General features: G+C 32.8%; 1 protein-coding gene across 7 annotated transcripts in view; it reads left to right on the top strand.

The window, feature by feature from the left end:
* Positions 1-21,247, top strand: part of atl (atlastin GTPase) — a 254,971-nt gene that overhangs the window by 133,506 nt on the left and 100,218 nt on the right. For all 7 annotated transcript variants that reach the window (XM_085807529.1, XM_085807534.1, XM_085807530.1 and 4 more), the window contains one exon: positions 13,608-13,712. In XM_085807529.1, coding sequence (XP_085663655.1) covers positions 13,608-13,712 — 105 coding nt within the window. The remainder of the gene's footprint in view (positions 1-13,607; positions 13,713-21,247) is intronic.

Genomic DNA, 21,247 nt, shown 5'->3' on the forward strand with positions numbered 1-21,247 from the left:
CAGTCAATTAGCGTTAAGGGGCCAACTCCATTAGAATCTTGATAGCTTCGGCTATATCTCTTTAGTTAAGATTAGTTTAGTTTAATTCTTAGTTTCTTTCAAGCCCAAATGTTGGCTTTATTGTACAACTCCAAGATGGAGTTCTGTTTAATCGTATTTGAATAATAAAGAGTTCTTTTTCCCTTCTATCTTGTTGTTTCCTGTCACACGAACTCAGGCAATTATTCGCTTATCAACTCTTAAGATTCTTCACTTTCAACGTTAACTTAGCATTACACAGTGGAGAATCCTACAAACTTTATACAAAAATGCAACTTCCATTTCCCTATCACCAGTACATATTTACGTATAAGCTGCACAAGCTATAGTTTAGGGTCCCAAAAAAATGTAAAATACAGTGTAACAGAATTATAAAGGGCCCCAGTTTTCAAATAGCTTAGGGCTTCATTAAGTTTAAATCCAGCCCTGCCTATCACTAATAGTTGCAGAGATTTTCCATTTTTAATTGTATGTAATTGCCTTTAATTACTTTTTATTTCTTTAATAACTTCTCTTTCCGCAACTGTCACAAATTATTTGTTATTTAGACCATGTCAATGCCAATAAAAAAACTTAGCAGTTCTCAGAATCGGAAAAGAAACCTAGAGCAAGAAAAAGAAGCTCAAAACTCCAAAATAAGAATGGAATTATATTTACCGTAATTTCCGGAAGAAAGGCCGCATCAGCGTAAGCGCCGCACTCGAGAAAATTGGCGGGAAAAAAATTTAAATTAAACACAGAAACGCCGCATCAGCGTAAACGTCGCAATAGATTAAATTGCGCGTGACATCGTCGTGGGCCGTATAGATGAAAAAACTCAACCTATGTCCTGATATATGACATACCAGTTAAGTTTTTAATAATGAACTATAAATAATATTTTTAATTATCGATGTATTGTTTTTTAAAAGATTTACAAGTCTTAATCTTGCGTTCTGTTGTGTTAAATATATTCTCTTCATCTTAAATCTTCTGAAGTTTAAATAGATAAATGCGGATTATAAAGGTAAATTGTCTATTTGCCCTCTATCAGCAAACCGAAAAAACTGCCTAATATTTCTCTGTAAGTAACTGTAGAAACTACGGCAATCCACCTTAGCGATTTTTTGAACTTCCAAATGTAAGCAAACATCTAGTCCACTGCCGTTGCATTCCTCAGAAAACCATTCTAACTCCCCTACTCCCTGATGCAAATAATAGAATCGCCTCTCTCGTAGGCTGCCGTTTTGGGATGTAGACGCTAGTCTTAAAAACTATCCAACAAGTACTTGTACCCAAACTGATGGGATCTGTATCTGGCAGAATTCCAAGAAAAATCCATTCATGCTGAAGGTGAAATACACCAGAGTTCGTTATTGCGAGGCAGGTGGAGTCGTGTCCGCCTTTGAAAAAAATTGCAGAAAAGGCAGGGGTGGGGAGAGGATGGGTCTTGGAAAATTCATCAAATGGCAGAGGAGAGAGACTATTCGAACTGATGAGAATGTTGATTTGAAAGGGGGAACTAGAGGATTTTGGCTTCCCTGCTCCGGGAACTTAAGCCCACTACAGGTCTACTCCCCCTTTGGGCACATCGTGGAGGTTCAACCTCCACTATTACCCTCCAGGAGAGCAGCGCACCACCTGGAGATAGACCCCAAGCAGCACCGGTCGTCTAATGCTCCTACCAGTCACTTGGGTGAACCCGTCGCAGCGGGACATTACCCAGCGACCCGGGGGGAGACCCCCGGGTTACTAGAACCACGCCGCACTAGGACGTGCCAGACTCCGGGACCGGCCAATAAGTGACCTTTCCCAGAGCCTTCACAACCACCAAGTTCATAAATTTTATACCCCCGTGGCCGAGACTGCCTAGGTACAGATCCTAGCCAGTAGCTTCGCAGAGTTCTCTACGTCGACCCCCGGGGGGTTGAAAGGGGGAAGAATGTTATTGTTCTGAGATCTCGTTTAGGGTGAATAAGGCATGTAGGTCCGTTCAAGGGAAAGAATGTAAACAAAATAACGTTCGCAAAAAGCAACTGAGTGGTCTTTTGTGTGGGAACAGCACCAGTGTATGCACAATGACAAGGCCATCCAAACTATGTACAATGACCATCATAGGAAATATTTTATTTTTAGCGCACCTAAATGCCGCACCCGCTGAAAATTTAAGTTTTAAACACGTAAACGCCGTGACGTTTCTTCCGGAAATTATGGTAATAAGCAAATCGCAAAAACAAAAACCGGAACTTAAGAAGGCTGAAGAACTAAAATCAGATTCGAATTGTATTTCTATTGCTGCTAAATGTTTATGCGATAATACATCACAACAAATAAAATACTCTAAAGATGATGAAGTTGGGGGCCCAAGTACATTAGAAGTCCCAAATCCTTGTCCATACCGAATAAATACAGAAAATGCAACAGAAACCCTCACTGCAATTTCAGACGTTCTGGAGTTCAAAGATGTTGCTTATTTAAAATTTTTTAATAATCGTCCAATAATATCGAACCATTTTTGCACCGAAATGATTATTCGTGGATTTGACATATTTCAAAGCGAATTCAGTCTAAATGCAATAGCAACATAAACCAATCATCTAATGCCAAAATCTTGTTTTTTTTTTTTTTTTTTTTTTTTTTTTTTTTTTTTTTTTGACGAATCGGTAAAAAAGAAACTGATCTTGGTTATTATATTCACCAAAAAATAATGCAGTGTACTGCTTTTGTTTAGTGTTTGTTACATCAAACTCCGCTACACAGTCATTTTTCGCAACAGCATCTGGTTTTAACAAATGGAGAAAAAAAGATAAATTGTCATGAAATAGTCATGAAAGAGGTCAAATTCATCAAAAATTGTTTACAACGTGGAAAGAAGATTAATTAATAAAACGGGAATCGATGAATCATTAGAAGCAAATATACAGTCTGAAAAACTATAGTCTGAAATGAAACCTGTATACCTGAAATGAACATGTATGAACTGTATAGTGTGAAAACTGTACCTGGTGGCGATATACATATTGCAACGGATATTAGCTTGTATGAAGTATCTGATTATACAAATTCTTCTTCTACGTGGTCATGTTGAAAATATAGGGCTTCAAGACAGTACAAATGTTGGAAACCTATTATCTTTACTTAAACTTGTAGCTGGGTTTTATCCACTGCTAACTACACATCTAAAAAATGTCACAGAAAAGCCAAGAACTGTCTCATACCTATCACCACAAATCCAAAATGAATTTATTCATCTTTTGGCATCCACAGTTCGAAATCAACTAATAAGTGACATCAAAAGAAATAAATATTACAGACTTTTATTTGATTCGACTCCTGATGCTACTCATTGAGAACAAATATCGCAAGTCTTTCTAGGTATGTAGATATTGATTTTACCAACAGAAAAGTTTCCATCAAAGAATCTTTTTTAGGATTTATTGAAATACATGCTAAAGATGCAGCCTCAATTGAAAATACAATTTTAGAAAAATTAAATTCCAATCAGATTTCATTAACAAATTGTAGATCACAGTGTTATGATAATGTTGCTGTGATGTCAGGTCTTGTATCTTGCGTTCAACAAAGAATTATGGAAAAAAATAAGAAAGCATTATTTGTAAATTATGATAACCACTCATTAAATTTAGTAGGAGTCATTGCAGCTAAGCAAGATCCAGTCGTTATAACACGTTTTGGAATAATTGAAAACATATATCTCATTTTCTCGCATTCAACATTACGATGGGAATTATTAAAAAATGCTTTAAAGAAAACTGTTAAACGTGAATCTGAAACACGATGGAGCGCCAAAGCAGAAGCGGTTAACGTTATTGATGGAGAACTGGAAGAATTAGTAGAACTATTAGAAAAATTAGTAGAGGATAGTACTACTACAAGTGACGCCAGAATTGAAGCTGAACTTTTATTGCAAAATATGCTGAATTTTAGTTTCATAACTTTAGTCCATTTTTGGCATAAAATCTTGAGGAGAATTGATCATGTGCAGCTTAGGTTACAAGATCCCAAAATGAATTTTAGAGAAGCATTCCATGATCTTGAGTCATTAGCGACTGAACTTGCAGAAATTCGAGACTCTGTAAAGAAGCAATAGAAAAGGCTAAGCTTCTTTGGGGAAAATGGGGTATTAATACAACAGTCCATGTTAGAAGACGCCGAAAAATGCCCGGAGAATTCTCTAGAGACGTTGGCCTTTCTGCAGAAAGTGAAATTTCTCGCGTTATGAAAAGCGTTCTTGATGGTCTGCAGAAGGAAATAAATAAGCGATTTACACGACTAAGTGATCTTAACTCCAAATTTGGATTTTTACTGGACGTTGAAAACTTATTAAACAAGGGTAATGTTGATAATGATCTTGAAAAGAATTGTAAAAATTTGGTTGAATTTTATAATACAGATTTTAATGGAACAGAACTCCATGTGGAAATATGTGATTGCAAGATGTTACTCCACAGTAGAAAAGAATTTGAACTTAAAACTCCATTACAGCTTTTTACCTTTATAATATCGTATGGAGAATATGTTTTTTCAAACCTGAGAGTCGCTCTACAAATACTCCTTACTATTTCAGTACCATTTGCTAGCTGTGAACGTTCGTTCAGCAAATTAAAATTAATTTTGACACATCTACGATCAACGATGGGACAAGATCGCCTAAGTGACCTACCATTTTTAAGTGTAGAAAGAGAAAAATTTGAAATGATCGACTTTGATGAAGTATTGACAAATTTGCTTCATCCAAGGCAAGAAAAATATATACATAGTAATTAATTATATTCATTTATTATAATATAATATTATATTATTATTAAATATAGCGACCTTATATATATTAACTTTTAAATTGTTTGAAAATTGTACTTTTTTTTTTTTTTAATTAAATAAGTATGTAAAATAAATAACATCTTTAACTTATTCTAGATGACCATATGTCCGATTTTTCTACTGACAGACAGATTTCCAAATCCAATTCCAGTCTTGGTTTTTAACAAGATTCTTTTGTCCCAAATTTAAAGCCTAACCTGAGCCTGTGTCCCTATATATCTCGAAAAACAGTACAGTATTTTGTTGACGAGAACAGTGATTATTCGTAATATATTATAGAATATTTTAAGCTAGGTACTGTAATCTTTTATTTTTGTTTTATATTCTTATTATGAGTATATTCTATATATTACATTCCTATATTTTTTTTGGGGGGGCGCCAGAAAGTTAACGTGCCCCGGCCGCCAGTTATGCTAGCTACGCCACTGTGAAGAAGTGTACTTTATTTAGAGGCAAACGAATTGCTTTGTTGTAACAAATCAGCAGAATGCCAGAACATGCTACTCTTTATTTATCAAAAGTGATCTGTTCCTTAGACTTGGTTTTTGAGCCAGTTGTCCAATTCATGATGTGGCCAGACATTTCATAAAAATCAAGATTTAGCCATAATATATAGTGACCTAGTTATGCCTAATAACTAATAAATTTTAACTAAACATTTGAGAGCATTATTAAATGTAATTATACCATTTGTCACACCAAATTTAAGGTAATAAAACCTACAAAATTATTTTTGGTAGTTTGTCCAAAACAGTCTGTTAAGCATTTAATAATAGTCCTATATTTCACTTTATAAATGTTTGCTGAGTTTTGGAGGTTTACATAAACTTATTTAAATGAGTTCTACTACATATGATATTTTGTTAAAAGCATTCTAGAAAGTACTGTGCATTATGGAAGTTGACAGTAAATTTGAAACTGAAAGTGTGGTTTGGAATCTTTTTCTGCTGCTGTGTATGTGGTATTTGCGATTTTGTGCTGCAGCATATACAGTCAAAAGTCGTTAATTCGGACACCCATAATCCGGACCTCAAAGCTACAAACTTTCTGCGCATGCGTTGCGTTCACACATGCGCACAGGCGTTTACGAGAGCGCGTAAGACCCTTATGGCTGCGAATATGTTTGTGCGCATGCGCGTTTAATGTGTAACGGAGTTATACGCTAAGCTAAAGTTATCTAATTCAGTTAATGTTGCAGATTGCGTTGTTCCTTAATCTTCGAAATGGATCCGGCTTATTATTTTTTGCAGACTGTTAGAGCAATTTTATAAAAGTAAGCTTGAACTTTCAATTATGTCAAATAGAATTTCCGATATATATTTACTACAAAGCGAAAGTATGTTTTGAAATCCGAAATCTGTTTATCAATTTCACGCTGCTCTGCGACAGGGAGGGGGGCAGAAACATCATTATTAGATTATGATAGATTAGAAAGATTATGTCAAATAGAATTTCTGATATATATTTACTAATATGTAATTTGTATCTACAAAGCGAAAGTATGTTTTGAAATCCGAAATCTGTTTATCAATTTCACACCGCGGATTGGAAGTTGATCTGTCAGCACTATCCTTATCTTCAGGGCAGATGTTTTTATTTTATTTGGTTTATAATTCCGTACTAAGTGTAGTATTTCATTTCGATGTACTCCGTCTTTGATATGATTTAAATCAAGTTCCTCGTCATTATAATTCGCTTCCGATAGTGAAGAAAGTGACCCAGAGTTTATTGAAAACGAAAACATTTCGATTGACAAATTAGTCGGTATTCTCAACACAGCAATTATAGGACTTGAACAGCGGAACTTTGTAATTAAACAAGAAATTATGTCTGTTTAATAGAATTAAAGAGAAAGTATTATCACATGAAACGAAGCAACTTGCATTGAAAGAAATGTTTAATAAAGTAAACAAATAAATATTAAGCTTTTTCTTTTTGTAAATTTTGATACCCTTTAGATCATAATTGTTCTTTATTTCATAAATTATGGTTTCATATTTTTAATTTTGTAATTTCTGCATGCCATCTTACCAGATTTAAACTGATGATCTATAATCCGGAAAAATCGATAATCCGGAATCGCCAAAGTCCCGACGAGTCCGGATTAACGACTTTTGACTGTAGTACATTCCAGATCAGAAATGACTCAGCTTCGTGTTAGAACTTTGTTATATATGTAACTGTTACTGTATCTATTATTACCTTTAATCATAACTGTAATATAGAATAGTTGATGAGCAATGTAGAATAAACGATGTTTGTGTACATCTTGGTAATCATCACTGAGCACATACCCAACATATATAAAATACAACACAAAACCAGGAAAAGAACTTTTTATAGCGGATGCATTATCAAGATCATTCACTGATAAAGGATCTGATTTCTTTGAAGGAGACATAGAAGCTCATGTTGGATTGGTTGTAGAACGTATATCAATGTCTAAAGGCAAAATGGAAGTTTTTCAACTGGAAACAGAAAAAGATGAAGAACTACAAGTTTTAAGAAAATTAATTAAAACTGGATGGCCAGATGAAAAATGTATGGTTCCAGAACTGGCAAAACCATATTTTAACTTCAGAGAAGAACTATCAGAAGCAAATGGATTAATATGTAAAAATTCCTGTGTTGTTGTACCAAGAAGTTTACGAAAATATATGTTAAGCAGAATTCATTATGGTTATTTAGGAGTAGTAAAATGCAAGATCAAAGCAAGAGAAATATTATATTGGCCAGGAATGTCGAAAGAAATTGAAGATATGATACTCAATTGTCAAACATGTTTAAGTTTACAAAAAGCTAATACTTAGGAACCAATGATATCTAAAGAAATACCTAAGGCCCCGTTCAGACGAGGGCATAAAGAGCATAAGTGGTTAAAGCCGAGCTCCGTTGCCAAGGCAACCAGTCTCTGCTATGTCACAGAATCTGGTTTAGGGCTCGTGGCATAGGGTTCAAAGTTTTTAACTTTATGCCGAGTTTGGGATAAGCGTCGACCAATCAGAGCGAAGCTGAAACGAAGTGGCTTTCTTTAGACGATTTCGCTGTCACAACGAAGGCGATGTTTTTTTTTTTTTTAATATGGAACACATCGTATCCGAATGAGTTGTAATCATATCCGAACGAAATAATTAGTTGTAATCGTATCCAAACGAAATAAAGAGTTGATCTCGCAAGAAATCTACGATGATGACATGCAGTTTTTAATGAGTTTTTAATGCATTTTTTAATGAGTTTTTAATGCATTTTTAATGAGTTTTTCAATTTATATTGAAAAATATGGATGAAACTTGTAAAACGAAAGTTAAGCTCAGGATTATTCACGCTGTGTACGATCCTGTAGATGATTGATCCCATCCAATATTTTCCATTTTATTGTGAAAATTCTTTAAAAAATGCATGATTGCAAAAATTTTATTTTTTCTGTGTAAATTATCATTATTTTCTTTCTGTCTATAATTTTTAATGTCTATAATTTCCTGTTTAATTATTTTTGTATTTAAGAATAAATTTATTGAAAAAGCTGGAAATATTGTATTGCTATTTGCTTCAAATGCTGATTTTCTTTCCAAACAAACTTCATGAATTAATTTTACTAAAACATCAAATCAATATCAAGAATCTGCTGGGTTTTTTTTTTTTTTTTCCAGTAAAATATTACTGTAAAGAAAAAAGAAAAAATTATCTTCACTTATTTAAGAATAGTCACAATAGTCAATTCAATGGTGTAAGCTTTGTATAAGTAATAAAAGATTAATCTTTTGAGAAAATGCTCTTATGAATTCCAAGAAGAAAAAAAAATGTAGTGAAATATCCTTAAAACAGTCAAGAGTCTAGACAGTTTTGTCTTCTGTTGAAGTTCTGTTTTTTAATTACGTTCTCCATGAAAGGAATTTACTTTTAATGAAACTGAATAGCACACATAATTCGTAACATGGACTATAATTTAATGAATAGTATTTATTATTATTGTTCACTCTTTATTACTATCATTTGAATGGAATTTTGATCATTAAATCCATGCTATTTCTCTGGTAGAAATTCCTGGATAACGTATGAATGTTTACAATTTTGATGTATTTGAAGACTTGGGTACCTAAAATTTGTCAATGTGAAATTACTTTTGAGATTTGGTCGTAAATAGAAATGACAGCATATGTTGAAATTAAATTCAGGGGTGCGGCTTATACATGCAAATTATTAAATAGGTGTATACAAACAGCTGGCAACACAGCAAAATGTATTTAATGATTGAGCATAAAATACATTGTTGGGTGAACGTTTCCTAGTATTGTACTAGTTGTGGTTGCTGGTCATTGTGACCAGTCATGGGATACTATTATTAGTGATAATTGATACTGGTAGTGCAGCAAACTACTATAGTAATCGACAGGGACAGTGACTAAGGAGTGCTAAGGACACATGTTTCACTGTCACAGAAACATGTTCCTTTTGATTGAAAATTAAAAAAAAAAAATAATAATAATAATGTATGGTAAGTACTGTTTTTAGCTTAACTGCTTTCACACCTGCAAAATGGAAAAATATTATATACAGGCTATCTGTTAGTTATCCTCAAGATTTTTTTTAATTAGGCATATTTAGAATATCGTATTTCTCCTAAGAGAAATTATATATAAAAATTGAAGAAGGTTTTATATATATAAATATGCATGTTTATAGTATAGAGAGTACTACAGTACAATGCAGAAATATTCCATAGTGCTTTGTCAGAAATATATGTGCCAACCAAGTATTGGTCTTTCAAAAAAATATCTCTCGACCATTTCGTTCTTTTTCGTTTTTTTACCTTCCTCCGTTGTCTCTTGGCTAATGAGAAGGGCAGATAAAAGATCATTCTGTTGAGCCAGTAAAACTTTGTGGCGAGCTGAAAAAAACCATGAAACAAAGAAAAAAACAAGCAGAGCGAACGCGGGAAATCAATCGAGCATGAGAACAGCACGGGAAAGTTGTAGACATTCCACGCACGCGTAAATTTAGCTTCTCTCATTGGCCACTGCTTACACCTCGTTCTCGCAGGTGTGAACAGGTCGCCCCTATTTTATGCCTTTATGACTATGCCTCTATGCGCTTTACGCCCACGTCTGAACGCACCTTAATGGTCCATGGGAAGTATTGGGAACAGACCTCTTTTACTTTCAAGGAAGGGATTATCTAATGGTTATAGATTATTTTAGCAAATATGTTGAAATTGGACATTTGGAAGATTTCTCAAGTGTAGCAGTGAGAAAGCAATTGAAATCAATTTTTGCAAGACATGGTATTTCGAAAATAGTATATTCGGATAATGGTCCACAATATAATTGCAGGAAATTTAAAGACTTTGCAAGAAGATGGAATTTTGAAACCAGAACTTCAAGTCCAAATTACCCACAATCTAATGGAATGGTTGAAAGACATATTCAAACTGTCAAGCGATTGTTAGAAAAAGCTGTAGTTGACAACAAGGATCCTTATTTAGTATTACTGGAATATTGTAACTCTCCTATTTCAGATGAAATTAAGTCACCTTCAGAATTGATGTTTGGAAGTAAAGTAAATGGATTGATGCCTATAAGAGAGAATTTCGTACAAGCTAAACAATATGAAGACCATAAACAACATTTACTGAAGAGACAAACTTTATAAAAAAGCTATTATGATAGAAATGCAAGACCGTTAAAACCACTGAAGGTAGGAGATCATGTTTACATAAATGAGAAAGGGAAAAAACTGAATGAAAGAGAGAAAATTATAGAAGAAGCAGAAATACCACGTTCATATAGGATTATAAGAACAGATGGAAGAATTGTAGAAAGGAACAGAAGAGACCTTCTTAAAGGAGCTAACCAGAAAGAGTTTGCAATACAAAGCAACTATGAGAATGAAGTTATAGATGAACCCGAGATACCTGAGAATAGCAGGAGCACTACAAATTTAGATGTGCTTGTAAGTCCTTCAAAATCTAACAGAAGTGTTGTGTCACCAAATAGTGAAAGAGGTATAGTATCATCAAATTTTTCAAATGGACATAACTATGTTACTCGATCTGGTAGGATTGTTAAGAAACCTTATTATTTAAAATAATATGTTTAATTTTACTATTATTATTTTTTTTGATAAAAAAGGGAGATGTTATATATGTAACAGTAACTGTATCTATTATTACCTTTAATCATAACTGTAATATAGAATATTAGATGAGCAATGTATAATAAATGATGTTTGTGTACATCTTGTAATCATCACTGAGCACATACCCAACATATATATAAAATACAACACAAACTTCAGGAAAACTGAAGAGTCACTAGTACATTTGCCAAAAGTTGTGTCTGGATATTTGTATCATTTAAAAAAAAAAAAAAAAAAAAAAAAAAAATTCAAATAAAAAAAATGTTTCAAATAATGCAACAGTGATATTATAGTTTTTCATAAAAATGGTTATTTAATATAAATATAAATAAATACAGTATTTCTGGAAATCAAAATAAATAAGGTATGCAAGATTTAATTTTGCAAATAAATTTTTTCTTATTAAAATGAAAATGATTACCTCATTATAGGTCAGTTAAAATGGTCGTAACTGAAGTAAGTTTTGATCAGGTTCAGTTTTTTTGAAATTTTCAGAAGATAGTTCCTAAATTGTTTTTATATTGAAAACATGAGATTAATGTTTCAGTCATTAACATTGTGAGATTAAATGTTTCAGTCTTTGATCTTTTAGAATTTTTAATAAGCAGGGTTTGAATTTTTTCACCTGTATAATGCTAGTAATTAATAAATACAGTACAAAGTCCGAAATCCGGACCTGCATTTTTCGAGTATGATCTAAAATCCGGACCTAAAAACCACCAAAAACGTTTTTCTCATAGGTTTTATGCATGCACATTTGATTACCCCCTCTGCGCATAATAAAACATCTGCAGAGTCCCGATTCCTAATTTCACTTCGACACTAAATAAAGTAACTTGTTATTGAAGAAACCATCATTTTAGCATAAATTTGTATGATCAGTAATTCGGCTCTGTTTCTGCATATCTGCTTGGCACACATCTCAAATCGAAACATTCCACATAGATACATCGTTGATCTGACACCAACCTGGTGAATCATTATTTATTATACTTTCCTTTCATCACTGCATGTTTATTAAAACATGGCAGCTTGAGTAATGACTCATGTAGCAATCCCTAAACAATTTTTTGTTAATAATTGAATAATAAAGGAGTATGGTAACCTTTCATGTTGATATTACGCTTAGCGATGATTACAGATTTAAGTTAAATGCATTAAAAAGTGTTGACGAAGAAAAGTTTACCAAAAATTTCTTTCCATATGCTAAATATAGATTTTGTTGATGATACTCGTAAACCCAAAGATTACATTTAGGGCTATTTGAATTAAGAATGACTGATTTGTTATTCACATAAACCAAGTCCCAGCGCCAGGGCTCGTATGGCTGCACCAAGTCACAGAATTTAGGACCCATAAGAGACTGCATCAGGTGGTAAGATATCTAGTGCCGGCCCTCAATAAGGCTTAAGTGTATGTGGGAATTTATTCAGAAATCTGATAAGCCTTTAAGCATGTGCAAGAAATAGACATAAGTATAAAAAATAACTAATACAATTCAGTCTCAGTGTGTGATATAAGCAAGATAAAATTTAACGGAACAACTTGTCATTAGTCGTCAAGCTGATGATGCATAGCCAAATATATATAGCTAAACTTGATGATGATTGCCGCTAATTTTAAAGGTTTTCAGATATCGCAAAACAAAGGTGAAATTTTCCAATTAACAGATTTTGTAAAGAAATATGGAGAAGCGGTAATAAATGAAGATGATATAAAAGAAGTTTTTAATTGTGATGACAATGCTTCTCAATCATCAGTCAATTAATAAATGGCGAAATCTGTAGTATGGTTCTAGATCCAGAAAATACCGCTACCAATAGTGAAGAAAGTGACAGAGAAGTTACTGAAAACGAGAAAATTTCAATTGACAAGTTAGTAGGAATTCTTGAAACAGTCATTACAGGACTTCAACAATGTTACTGAACAAGAGATTATGTCTGTCTACAGAATTAAAGAGAAAGTATTAGCACAAAAAACAAAGCAACTTAAACAGCTTACATTGAAAGAAATGTTTAATAAAATAAAAATAATAAATATTAAGCTTTTTTTTTTGTAAATTTTGATACCCTTTAGATCATAAATCATAATTTTATATTTTTAGTTTTATAATTTCTACATGCCATCTTACTAGATTTAAACTGATGATCTAATATTCGGAAAAATCCGGAATCGCCGAAGTCCCGGCGAGTAATTTGTTACGTAGGAATGCAGTATAAAGGTTTTATTGGTCACAAAGTTTTGGGAATGCAATTATGAAAACAGGCATTTCAGTAATTATCAGAATTCCACCTTTATTTGCCATTTAATAACAGGCTTACTGTATTATGAGAAAATGTTAGTGGCCCTGTTTTGTAATTTTGTTTCTGGAAAAAAAAAAGAGATGTAACCTCCCAATCCCTTGAGCTTTTATAATTTTACTGAAATTAATGGCATGTTAAAACTTGTCAATTATATTAATTGCAAGTTGACACGCAGGCCATGTATTTGTTAATTGAAATGTTGTCTCTTAAAGAATTATATAAAAAAAATCCATAATCATTTATAGCTAATTGTTCTCATTATCTGTGGTTCATCCTTTTTATGGTGTATTTCAAATCACTTCTTTTTAGGTCGCTATTTTATTGCTTGACACTCAAGGAGCCTTTGATAGTGCATCTACTGTGAAAGACTGTGCAACTGTATTTGCTCTTAGTACAATGATAAGTTCTGTCCAGGTATTGCCATATTTCAAATTAATGAAATCCTTGTTAATTGTAAAGTAATTTATCTATTCATGTAATTTTCATTTCTGACTATTGTTGTAATTGCAGATTTAGGTGGCATTCTTGGTGATATATTGTTACTTCAATTAGCTAGTTGTAGTGTTGTTTTGAGGTATTACTAGAGGGTATGCAAGTTCTATGAATGAAAAATCAAATTTTTGCTCCTTATTATGTCATGGAAAGTAAGCACATTTGCAATTTCATTTTAAAAACTTGGTTTGCTTTTCCATAGAATTTGAAATTAAATCTCAACAGCTGAGCAGTGCGATGTATAAATGCATTACCTATATTTAGTTATTTAATACTTGCTGAAAAATTGATATGAATCTGATAAAGTACTGTTTCTTAGATTTTGGTCCCATTTGTTGTTGGAAGTTGTCAAGCTTTTAGGCAAATTGAGTGCATCATGGATGAATAATTCAGAAAGACTTTTTCAAAGGCATGTTGTAAGACAAATAACTTTTGTGTATTTTGCCATAATAATTATTAGCCTGATGAGACCATGGGATGAAACAAATTGTTGAATATTTTATTGGCATTAAATTGCTTGTTTTATTAGCAGTAGAAGAACATGAAAAAAGTATTGGGATTGCTTGAATGTTTGAAATAGCTAAAATTCTTGTATCTGTAATGTTTGGGAATAGAAAATGTGTGTTTGAACATAATGCAAGGCTGTATAAAATATGTTGTGATAAAGCTCTGATTCTTGACTTCAGAAATTATGTTATCTTCCATATTTTCTTCAGTTCAGGTTTGAATAGATATATATTTTTGAATGTGATGAAGGGCATCTACAGAATCAACGAAGAGCAATAAAAATTAAGTTTGTGGGCATTTCACATCCAACAATAGTGCCAAGAAAAAAGAAAACAGTATAAGTAAACTTACTTCTGTTGGCAAAAGTGCTGCATGTGTATTAGCATTTTGATAAATTCATTTTTCTATTTTGCAGATTATATGTTTTGTTTTGTTTTGTTTTCTGTCATGTAGTATATCAGAACTTTCATGTGTAATTTACATTTCACTACTTCCTTCCACAATCAAAATTTAAATTCAAGGATAAATTTTATGCTTCAAAGAAAAGCAAAAACTGGAGTATATCCTATTTTAACTGAAATTTCTTTGTTACTGTTATGCATGCGTTATCAATAAGATATTATATTAGTTTATCTTGTGTACCACAATGAATTTAAAATTTAATGAGAAAATTGATGAAATTATGGCTAAGTAAGTAAGTATAAGGTCAGTCTCTCTCACTAAATATCAATGTGTGTGTGTAAGGGTAAATAAATAAAGTAAAAAATTGTAACTTAAATTAGCAGTAGTGATGTAATTCTTCATTTTAGTTATTTTATCTCCCCTTTCTGTTTTAAAAGTAGAAACTGTTTATATTAATTTTTCTGGACTGTACCTTTCCAAATTAATGTATCTAATGACTGTTACATAACATTCTGATGAAAATAACTTACATAAGCGTCCAACCAATAATAATTTTAGAGCTTTATTAATTATCCAATTAAAATGAAATCAAAATTGAAACTAACCCACTATGAATTGAAAGGTTTCATTCTGAATTCATCACACTTTCCTTCAGCATCTGTTGCAGCTAAGTTGCTATCGCACTGTTTTCTTCCTTCTGCAATAGTATCAAAAATGTAAATGTTATGTTGTGGAATGGGCATGATTAATGTGACAGTATGTTTGTGACCACATACTATTTAACTACAACAAAAGTAGTCTGTTACAACAGCATCTTATTGTGTCTGCACGGCTGAGTGCTTCAATAACTATCTGCATCATTCCCAAATCATCTCATTTTTATTATGAAGAATACTTATGGCCATAAATCATAGTTAATGCTATTTATACAATGCTGAAAGCCAGTTACCTTGTATAAAGAACAGAGGTTTTTCAATCTCTGTTGTATTTAAGTTTCTTGGCCATCAATCAGCTTGTAATTATTCTGATTCACATGCTTTTTTTCTAAAAAGGCTTTTCTATCGCTTTTTCTGTCTGAAGGGTGGAATATAAAGGATTTTAGAAAATGTGCAAATAAAAATTATAATTTAAATTAGCAATAGCTCCATAGTTCTTCATTTTAATTTGTATATCTCTCCTTTCTGTTCTAAAGGTAGAAATTGTTTATATAAACTTTTCTGGACTGCATCTTTCATCATGCCATCTTGTATAAGTATAGAATTACTGATATTTTTCACCAAATATATGCATGTATATAGCAAGAAAGAAAGTATACATTTACATACATACATACATAACATGTAAAGGGAGGAAAATCACTGGCCAGGAAGCACAAAAACATCTGATGCTGTATTATATTTTATCCTATCATATATATTTGTATAAGATTTTCTTTATTAGTGTCATTAAATTTTGAGCACTGTATATAAATTAAAATATGAAATCAGCCTTGAAAATGCTGCTTTCCTGAAAATATTGAAAAAGTTAAATGCTAAATTAAAACAAGATTACTGTTTTCCAGATTTATGAAACTGAAATATGAAACTTGTTCATGAAAGTCTTGGAATCGTATATTAATACTTTTTAATTATAGAAAGAGTAGATACTTTAAAATAAACTTTCTTAACTGATGATCTGTGTGAGAGCATTGATATATTTCTTTATAGGTTTTTAGGTGTATGCTGAGTTATGTATGAAAGTCTAAAATAATTCATTAAGTGGTGATTCTGAATTCATTTGTCAATGTCATTGATCTAGGGTAGCAGAAATGCATGCACTTCCGGTAGCCTTCTCATTTTGTGAAAAGAATAAGGAAATTTTTTGCATCTATGGGTTTCACTGAAGCTTAGTTCATGATTATTGTTTGATTAATAACTATCAATCAGATTCTGTTACAATACTAGCAATAGAGGTTCGCCATAAAAGAACTTGACCAACTGAATTAACGAACGATAGTTCTTGCTGTGAATAAAAGAAGCAGCTGCTCATTTTAATTATTTACCTATAGAATTCAGTTTAAATTCGCCTTTGTCCATGATGTTAGCTTTATGAATGACATCCTGTTATATCTGTGTGATTGGTTAGCTATTGTGGGGGAAATTTTTATTATCATTTTTGATTATCTACATCCCCCAAAAATGTCAACATTTCAGCATCGATTTTGTGAATGGAAACAAGCTTTTGTTTGGCTATCTTTACTTCTCATAGATACTATTCTTTTCATTAATAATAATAAAAAGAATCATTTTATATGAAACGAAGTTACTCTTTGGTTATCTGCAACCCCAGTTTTAATATTCAGATGATTTATGGTGTTTTTGACATAGTTTTAACTACATATAAGCCAATAGTCAGCCTGCGCATGAGTTTGAATGTATGTTTGAATTGAAGTACTGTACATTTAGCTCATAGTATCCACTGGCTGTAAAAATATAAATACTAAGGATATAGATTGCTTTTTCTCTTAAAATATCTTGTTTCTTATTAAATACTTTTTTCTAATGAACAATACTTAAGGGTTGTTGCTGAAACTAAATGCTTTTTTCCAATTTACAATTCTCCAAAGAGTTGCTGACTTTAGTAATGCATATGAATTGTAACTATAGTCAAATAAACATTTTTATTCCAACTGATATATCTCTAAGTTTTTGGCAACTAGTCACTGAAATGCTTAGCAAAAGATTTCTCTTTTTCTACACTCCTGAGATTGCCATTAATTGGTCATGTTATTTTATGACAATCCTGCATGCTCAAGATTGCAGTGCGAGGTTCGAATCCCGCGAATGGGCTGGCTGCATGGGCGTTTTCGTGGTTTTCCCCATGTGTAACGTGTATATGAGCTAGTCTCCCTTAGAAAGTCCTCCACGAAGGCATCCCTCCCCTTAGGCAGATAGCCCTAGTGTGCTTTGCCGTAATCTTAATAAACCAAACCAAACCAAGATTGCAGTGCAAATTGATCAGTAGTTATTTATCAAATAATCACCACTGCATGGTTATACTAAATGATGGAGTAATATGAAGTATAGGTAACCCTCATGTAACATGGTAGATAGGTTCCTAGAAAATGCCTTGCTGTATGATATCCAGATCGAGTACAAAAAGGGGGGTTACATTCCAAAATCTTATTAAAAATAAATATTTTTTAATTCTACATAAACAACTTAATTTTTATTAAAAATATATGTGTATGTACAGCACAAAACAAAAAATATTGTATATTTTAGTTTAATAAATTTCTTCGTTGTTGCTCAGTATGATCAACCAAGAGCGTTTTTTGATGGAATGAAATTGCATTCACTTTCAGAATATTTTCCTTCATTTAATTTTCTGGCATCTTCTTCCTCTTTAAAAAATATGTAATTTTCCTTTGCATACTAGTTCTTACCAGGCCATTGTAAATTTCTCGATATGGAGCTAGACAGTTTTGCAGCTCCCTTTTGAATTTTTGGCTCTTTCAGCAGAAGGGTCTGCATTCAAGAAAAATGAATCGACATTTTCAGCTAAGCTTAGACCTTCTTTTAATTTTTTAATGTTAAATTATTAACTGCACAATGTCATCAGTGCTAGTGTCCTCCTAATCGATTTCTTCAATTTCTTCTGCAACTAATAAATCTTGAATGTCCTCAATAGGCAAATCCACAAAACTTTTGCCTCCAATTTATTTAGCAAGTTCTAATATGCTACCCATTTCATTTTCTGATGCTTCATGCACTTTTTCTATTTCAACTGAAGAGGATCATAACTTTTCCCAACCTGCATTTAGCGTTGATGCTTTCAGTTCTTTCAGCAAGAAAGATATGATGTCAATACATGCTTTATTGAAAATTTCTTCCAAGCTTCCATTACATTAATTGATTTTGAATTGGTTATGTCTGAAATCCACTGTAGCGCTCTTCTTATGTTATATGTTTTAAAGGTATAAATAATACCTTCATCCAATAGATGGCATAACGAAGTAGTGTTGGATGGTTGGAACATTATTTTGATGTTCTGATGATTCAAATCTTGTGGGCGAGATGGAGCATTATCTAATAGTAATAGCACCTTTAAAGCTAAAATTTAAGATCTGGCACAAAACACTTTAAAACTCAATTTTTAAATAAATTTCCAGTTACCCAAGTTCTTGGATTTGCTTTCCAGTATACCGGTAAGGTGTTTTTATTTACGCCGTTAAGTGTACGAGTATTAAAGATCTATAAACTATCATCCCCTGACTCATTTCTGCACAAAAGTAGCACCAGACGATCTTTAGACTCATTAAATCCGGTTGCAGTTTTTTTCTTTTTTCGATGTAAAAGCTCTACTGGGCATTTTTTCCATCAGAGCCCAGTTTGGTCAGCATTGAAAACTTGAGTTACTGTATATTCTTGCAGTTCTATAATATTTTGAATTTTTTCAGGATACATCCTAGCAGCTTCATAATCAGTTGATGCAGATTCTCCTTGAATTCTTATGCTATGAATAGCAAAATGCTTTTTGAAATTTTTGATCCAACCTTTACTTGCCACAAAATCTGGGTTGACACAGGATTCTTTAAGGTTTTTTAGGTGCTTGTAAATTTTGAGTGTTTTTTGTTTAATAATATTACCATCCAGCACAATTCTTTTTTGACAGCTGTCATCAATCCAAATGCTGAGTGCCTTTTCCATCTTGTCAATTATTAGCCTCTGGAGGTGAGCTGCATGTTTTGCAGATGTTGAAGATCCTGCAGCAACTGCTCTTCTTATTTCTTTTTTCTTAATAGTCCAAACTGTCACTTCATTCAAATTAAGACCTTTTCCAATGCGAGATGCCTTTTCTCTTTTTAAAAGACGATACAAGATTTGTGTCTTTACTTCTAAAGAAATAACTTTTTTTTTTTTTTTCTTTAAATCCTTATTGGACATGTTTTGGGACTGAAACTTAATGTCTTAAAGATGAAAAAGTTATTCTTTAGCACACCATGGCTCGATGCAGATAGCTGACCAGTAATTTAAGACACTTTTGTTTCGAGGCCACGGAGATGAGGATCTGAATTTTAGAAGCCGAACGTGCAGGTTGTGTGCATTTTGGAGCTCTTATTGTGACCTCATGTTGTTCAACTTTTATGATAGTGAGGTTTCTTCATTGTTATCTCGTGATTGTGATCTCTTGTTACTTGGTATTGTTTCTATTGTGCAGTTGTGCTTTAAAGGTTATGGAGGGAAATGATTTTCATTCGTTACCAGTTAAGAATTCAGCGGTTGCTCTCCACCATGTGGCTCGTCTTCCTGAGTACATTTGTTCTTATGGGAACTGGATCTTGGAAGACTGGTAGCACTTATGAAACAAGAATTCTTTGGCTCCTTTCACACTGGGGTACAAATGTCATAACTGGTTTAAACCAACATTCGTTGCTAGACAACCAAAACCTTGCTACATCACAAAAACTGGTTTAGGGTCTTTGGCATAAAGTTCAAAGTTTCCAACTTGATATGAAATTCTCGAAGTTTCCAACTTGATATGAAATTCGACCAATCAAAGCGAACACTGAACGGAAAAGCTGTAGACACACATGTGCAAATTTCGCTTCACTAATTGGCTACAGCTTATATCCTGTCTCACAGGTGTTAACAGAACTCACAAATTTTATGCCTTATGACTAAGCCTCTATGACATTTATAAGCCGCTGTCTGAACACAGCTTTATGTGCTAAATGATTATGTGGGTGCTTTGATCAAAATGGAAAAGCTTTGTGCAGAGTTCGTTAAACTTCTTCGGATTGCTCGGGCAATTTTCTTATTGTGTTAGAGTGAAACCATGTTGTAGGAGGGTTCTTGCAGTTTATGAATCATGTAATAGCGAAGTCTTACAGGATGCCATGTTCTAGGAGGGCTACCTGTACAATATTTTTGGGGAAGGCACTTAAAATGCTGGACAATTATTTGGAAGAAATTTGGAACACTGGTAACTTTTATCAAAAAATGCTGTGAATAGCAATTCTAGTTGAGTGTAAGTTAATTTATTCTGTGTAGAATAACGTTACAAAACACCTTTTTTTAACTGCATTATGGAGATGTACGTTTGTATTTGCAAATGATACCTGTCTAGCAAGTAAATGGTCACATTTAACTTCTTGTTTCTGTCTCTCTCCCCTTTTTAATTATCTGGGAAAGCACAATATTTAAAATTATAAATTAAATTATGAAACTGTATTTTATTCATAAATATGAATATTGTGTGTATAGTAGTAAGTACTTGGTTGGAGAATAAAAATGAAACATGAGCCTCACTATTCTTCCTTTCAGACAAGATACCAATATGCAGCATTAAAACAAGTATTGTAGAAAGAAGGTATATTTAGAGACAGACGTATATTATGCAAATGTGGCTCAACCAGCAGCTGAGAGTTAGTTGCTGAACACTTGTAGTTCATCAAGGTTTCAAATCCTGACAAACAGGCTAGCTGCATAGGCATTCGCATGGTGTTCCCCATGTGTAATGTGGATATGCAGCAATTTCCCCCAGAAAGTCCTACAAGAAGGAATCCC

The sequence above is a fragment of the Stegodyphus dumicola genome, chromosome X1 (assembly GCF_044657685.1).
Source record: "Stegodyphus dumicola isolate Sdum_Otavi_A_Nest chromosome X1, ASM4465768v1".
In the NCBI taxonomy this organism is placed as follows: Eukaryota; Metazoa; Arthropoda; class Arachnida; order Araneae; family Eresidae; genus Stegodyphus; species Stegodyphus dumicola.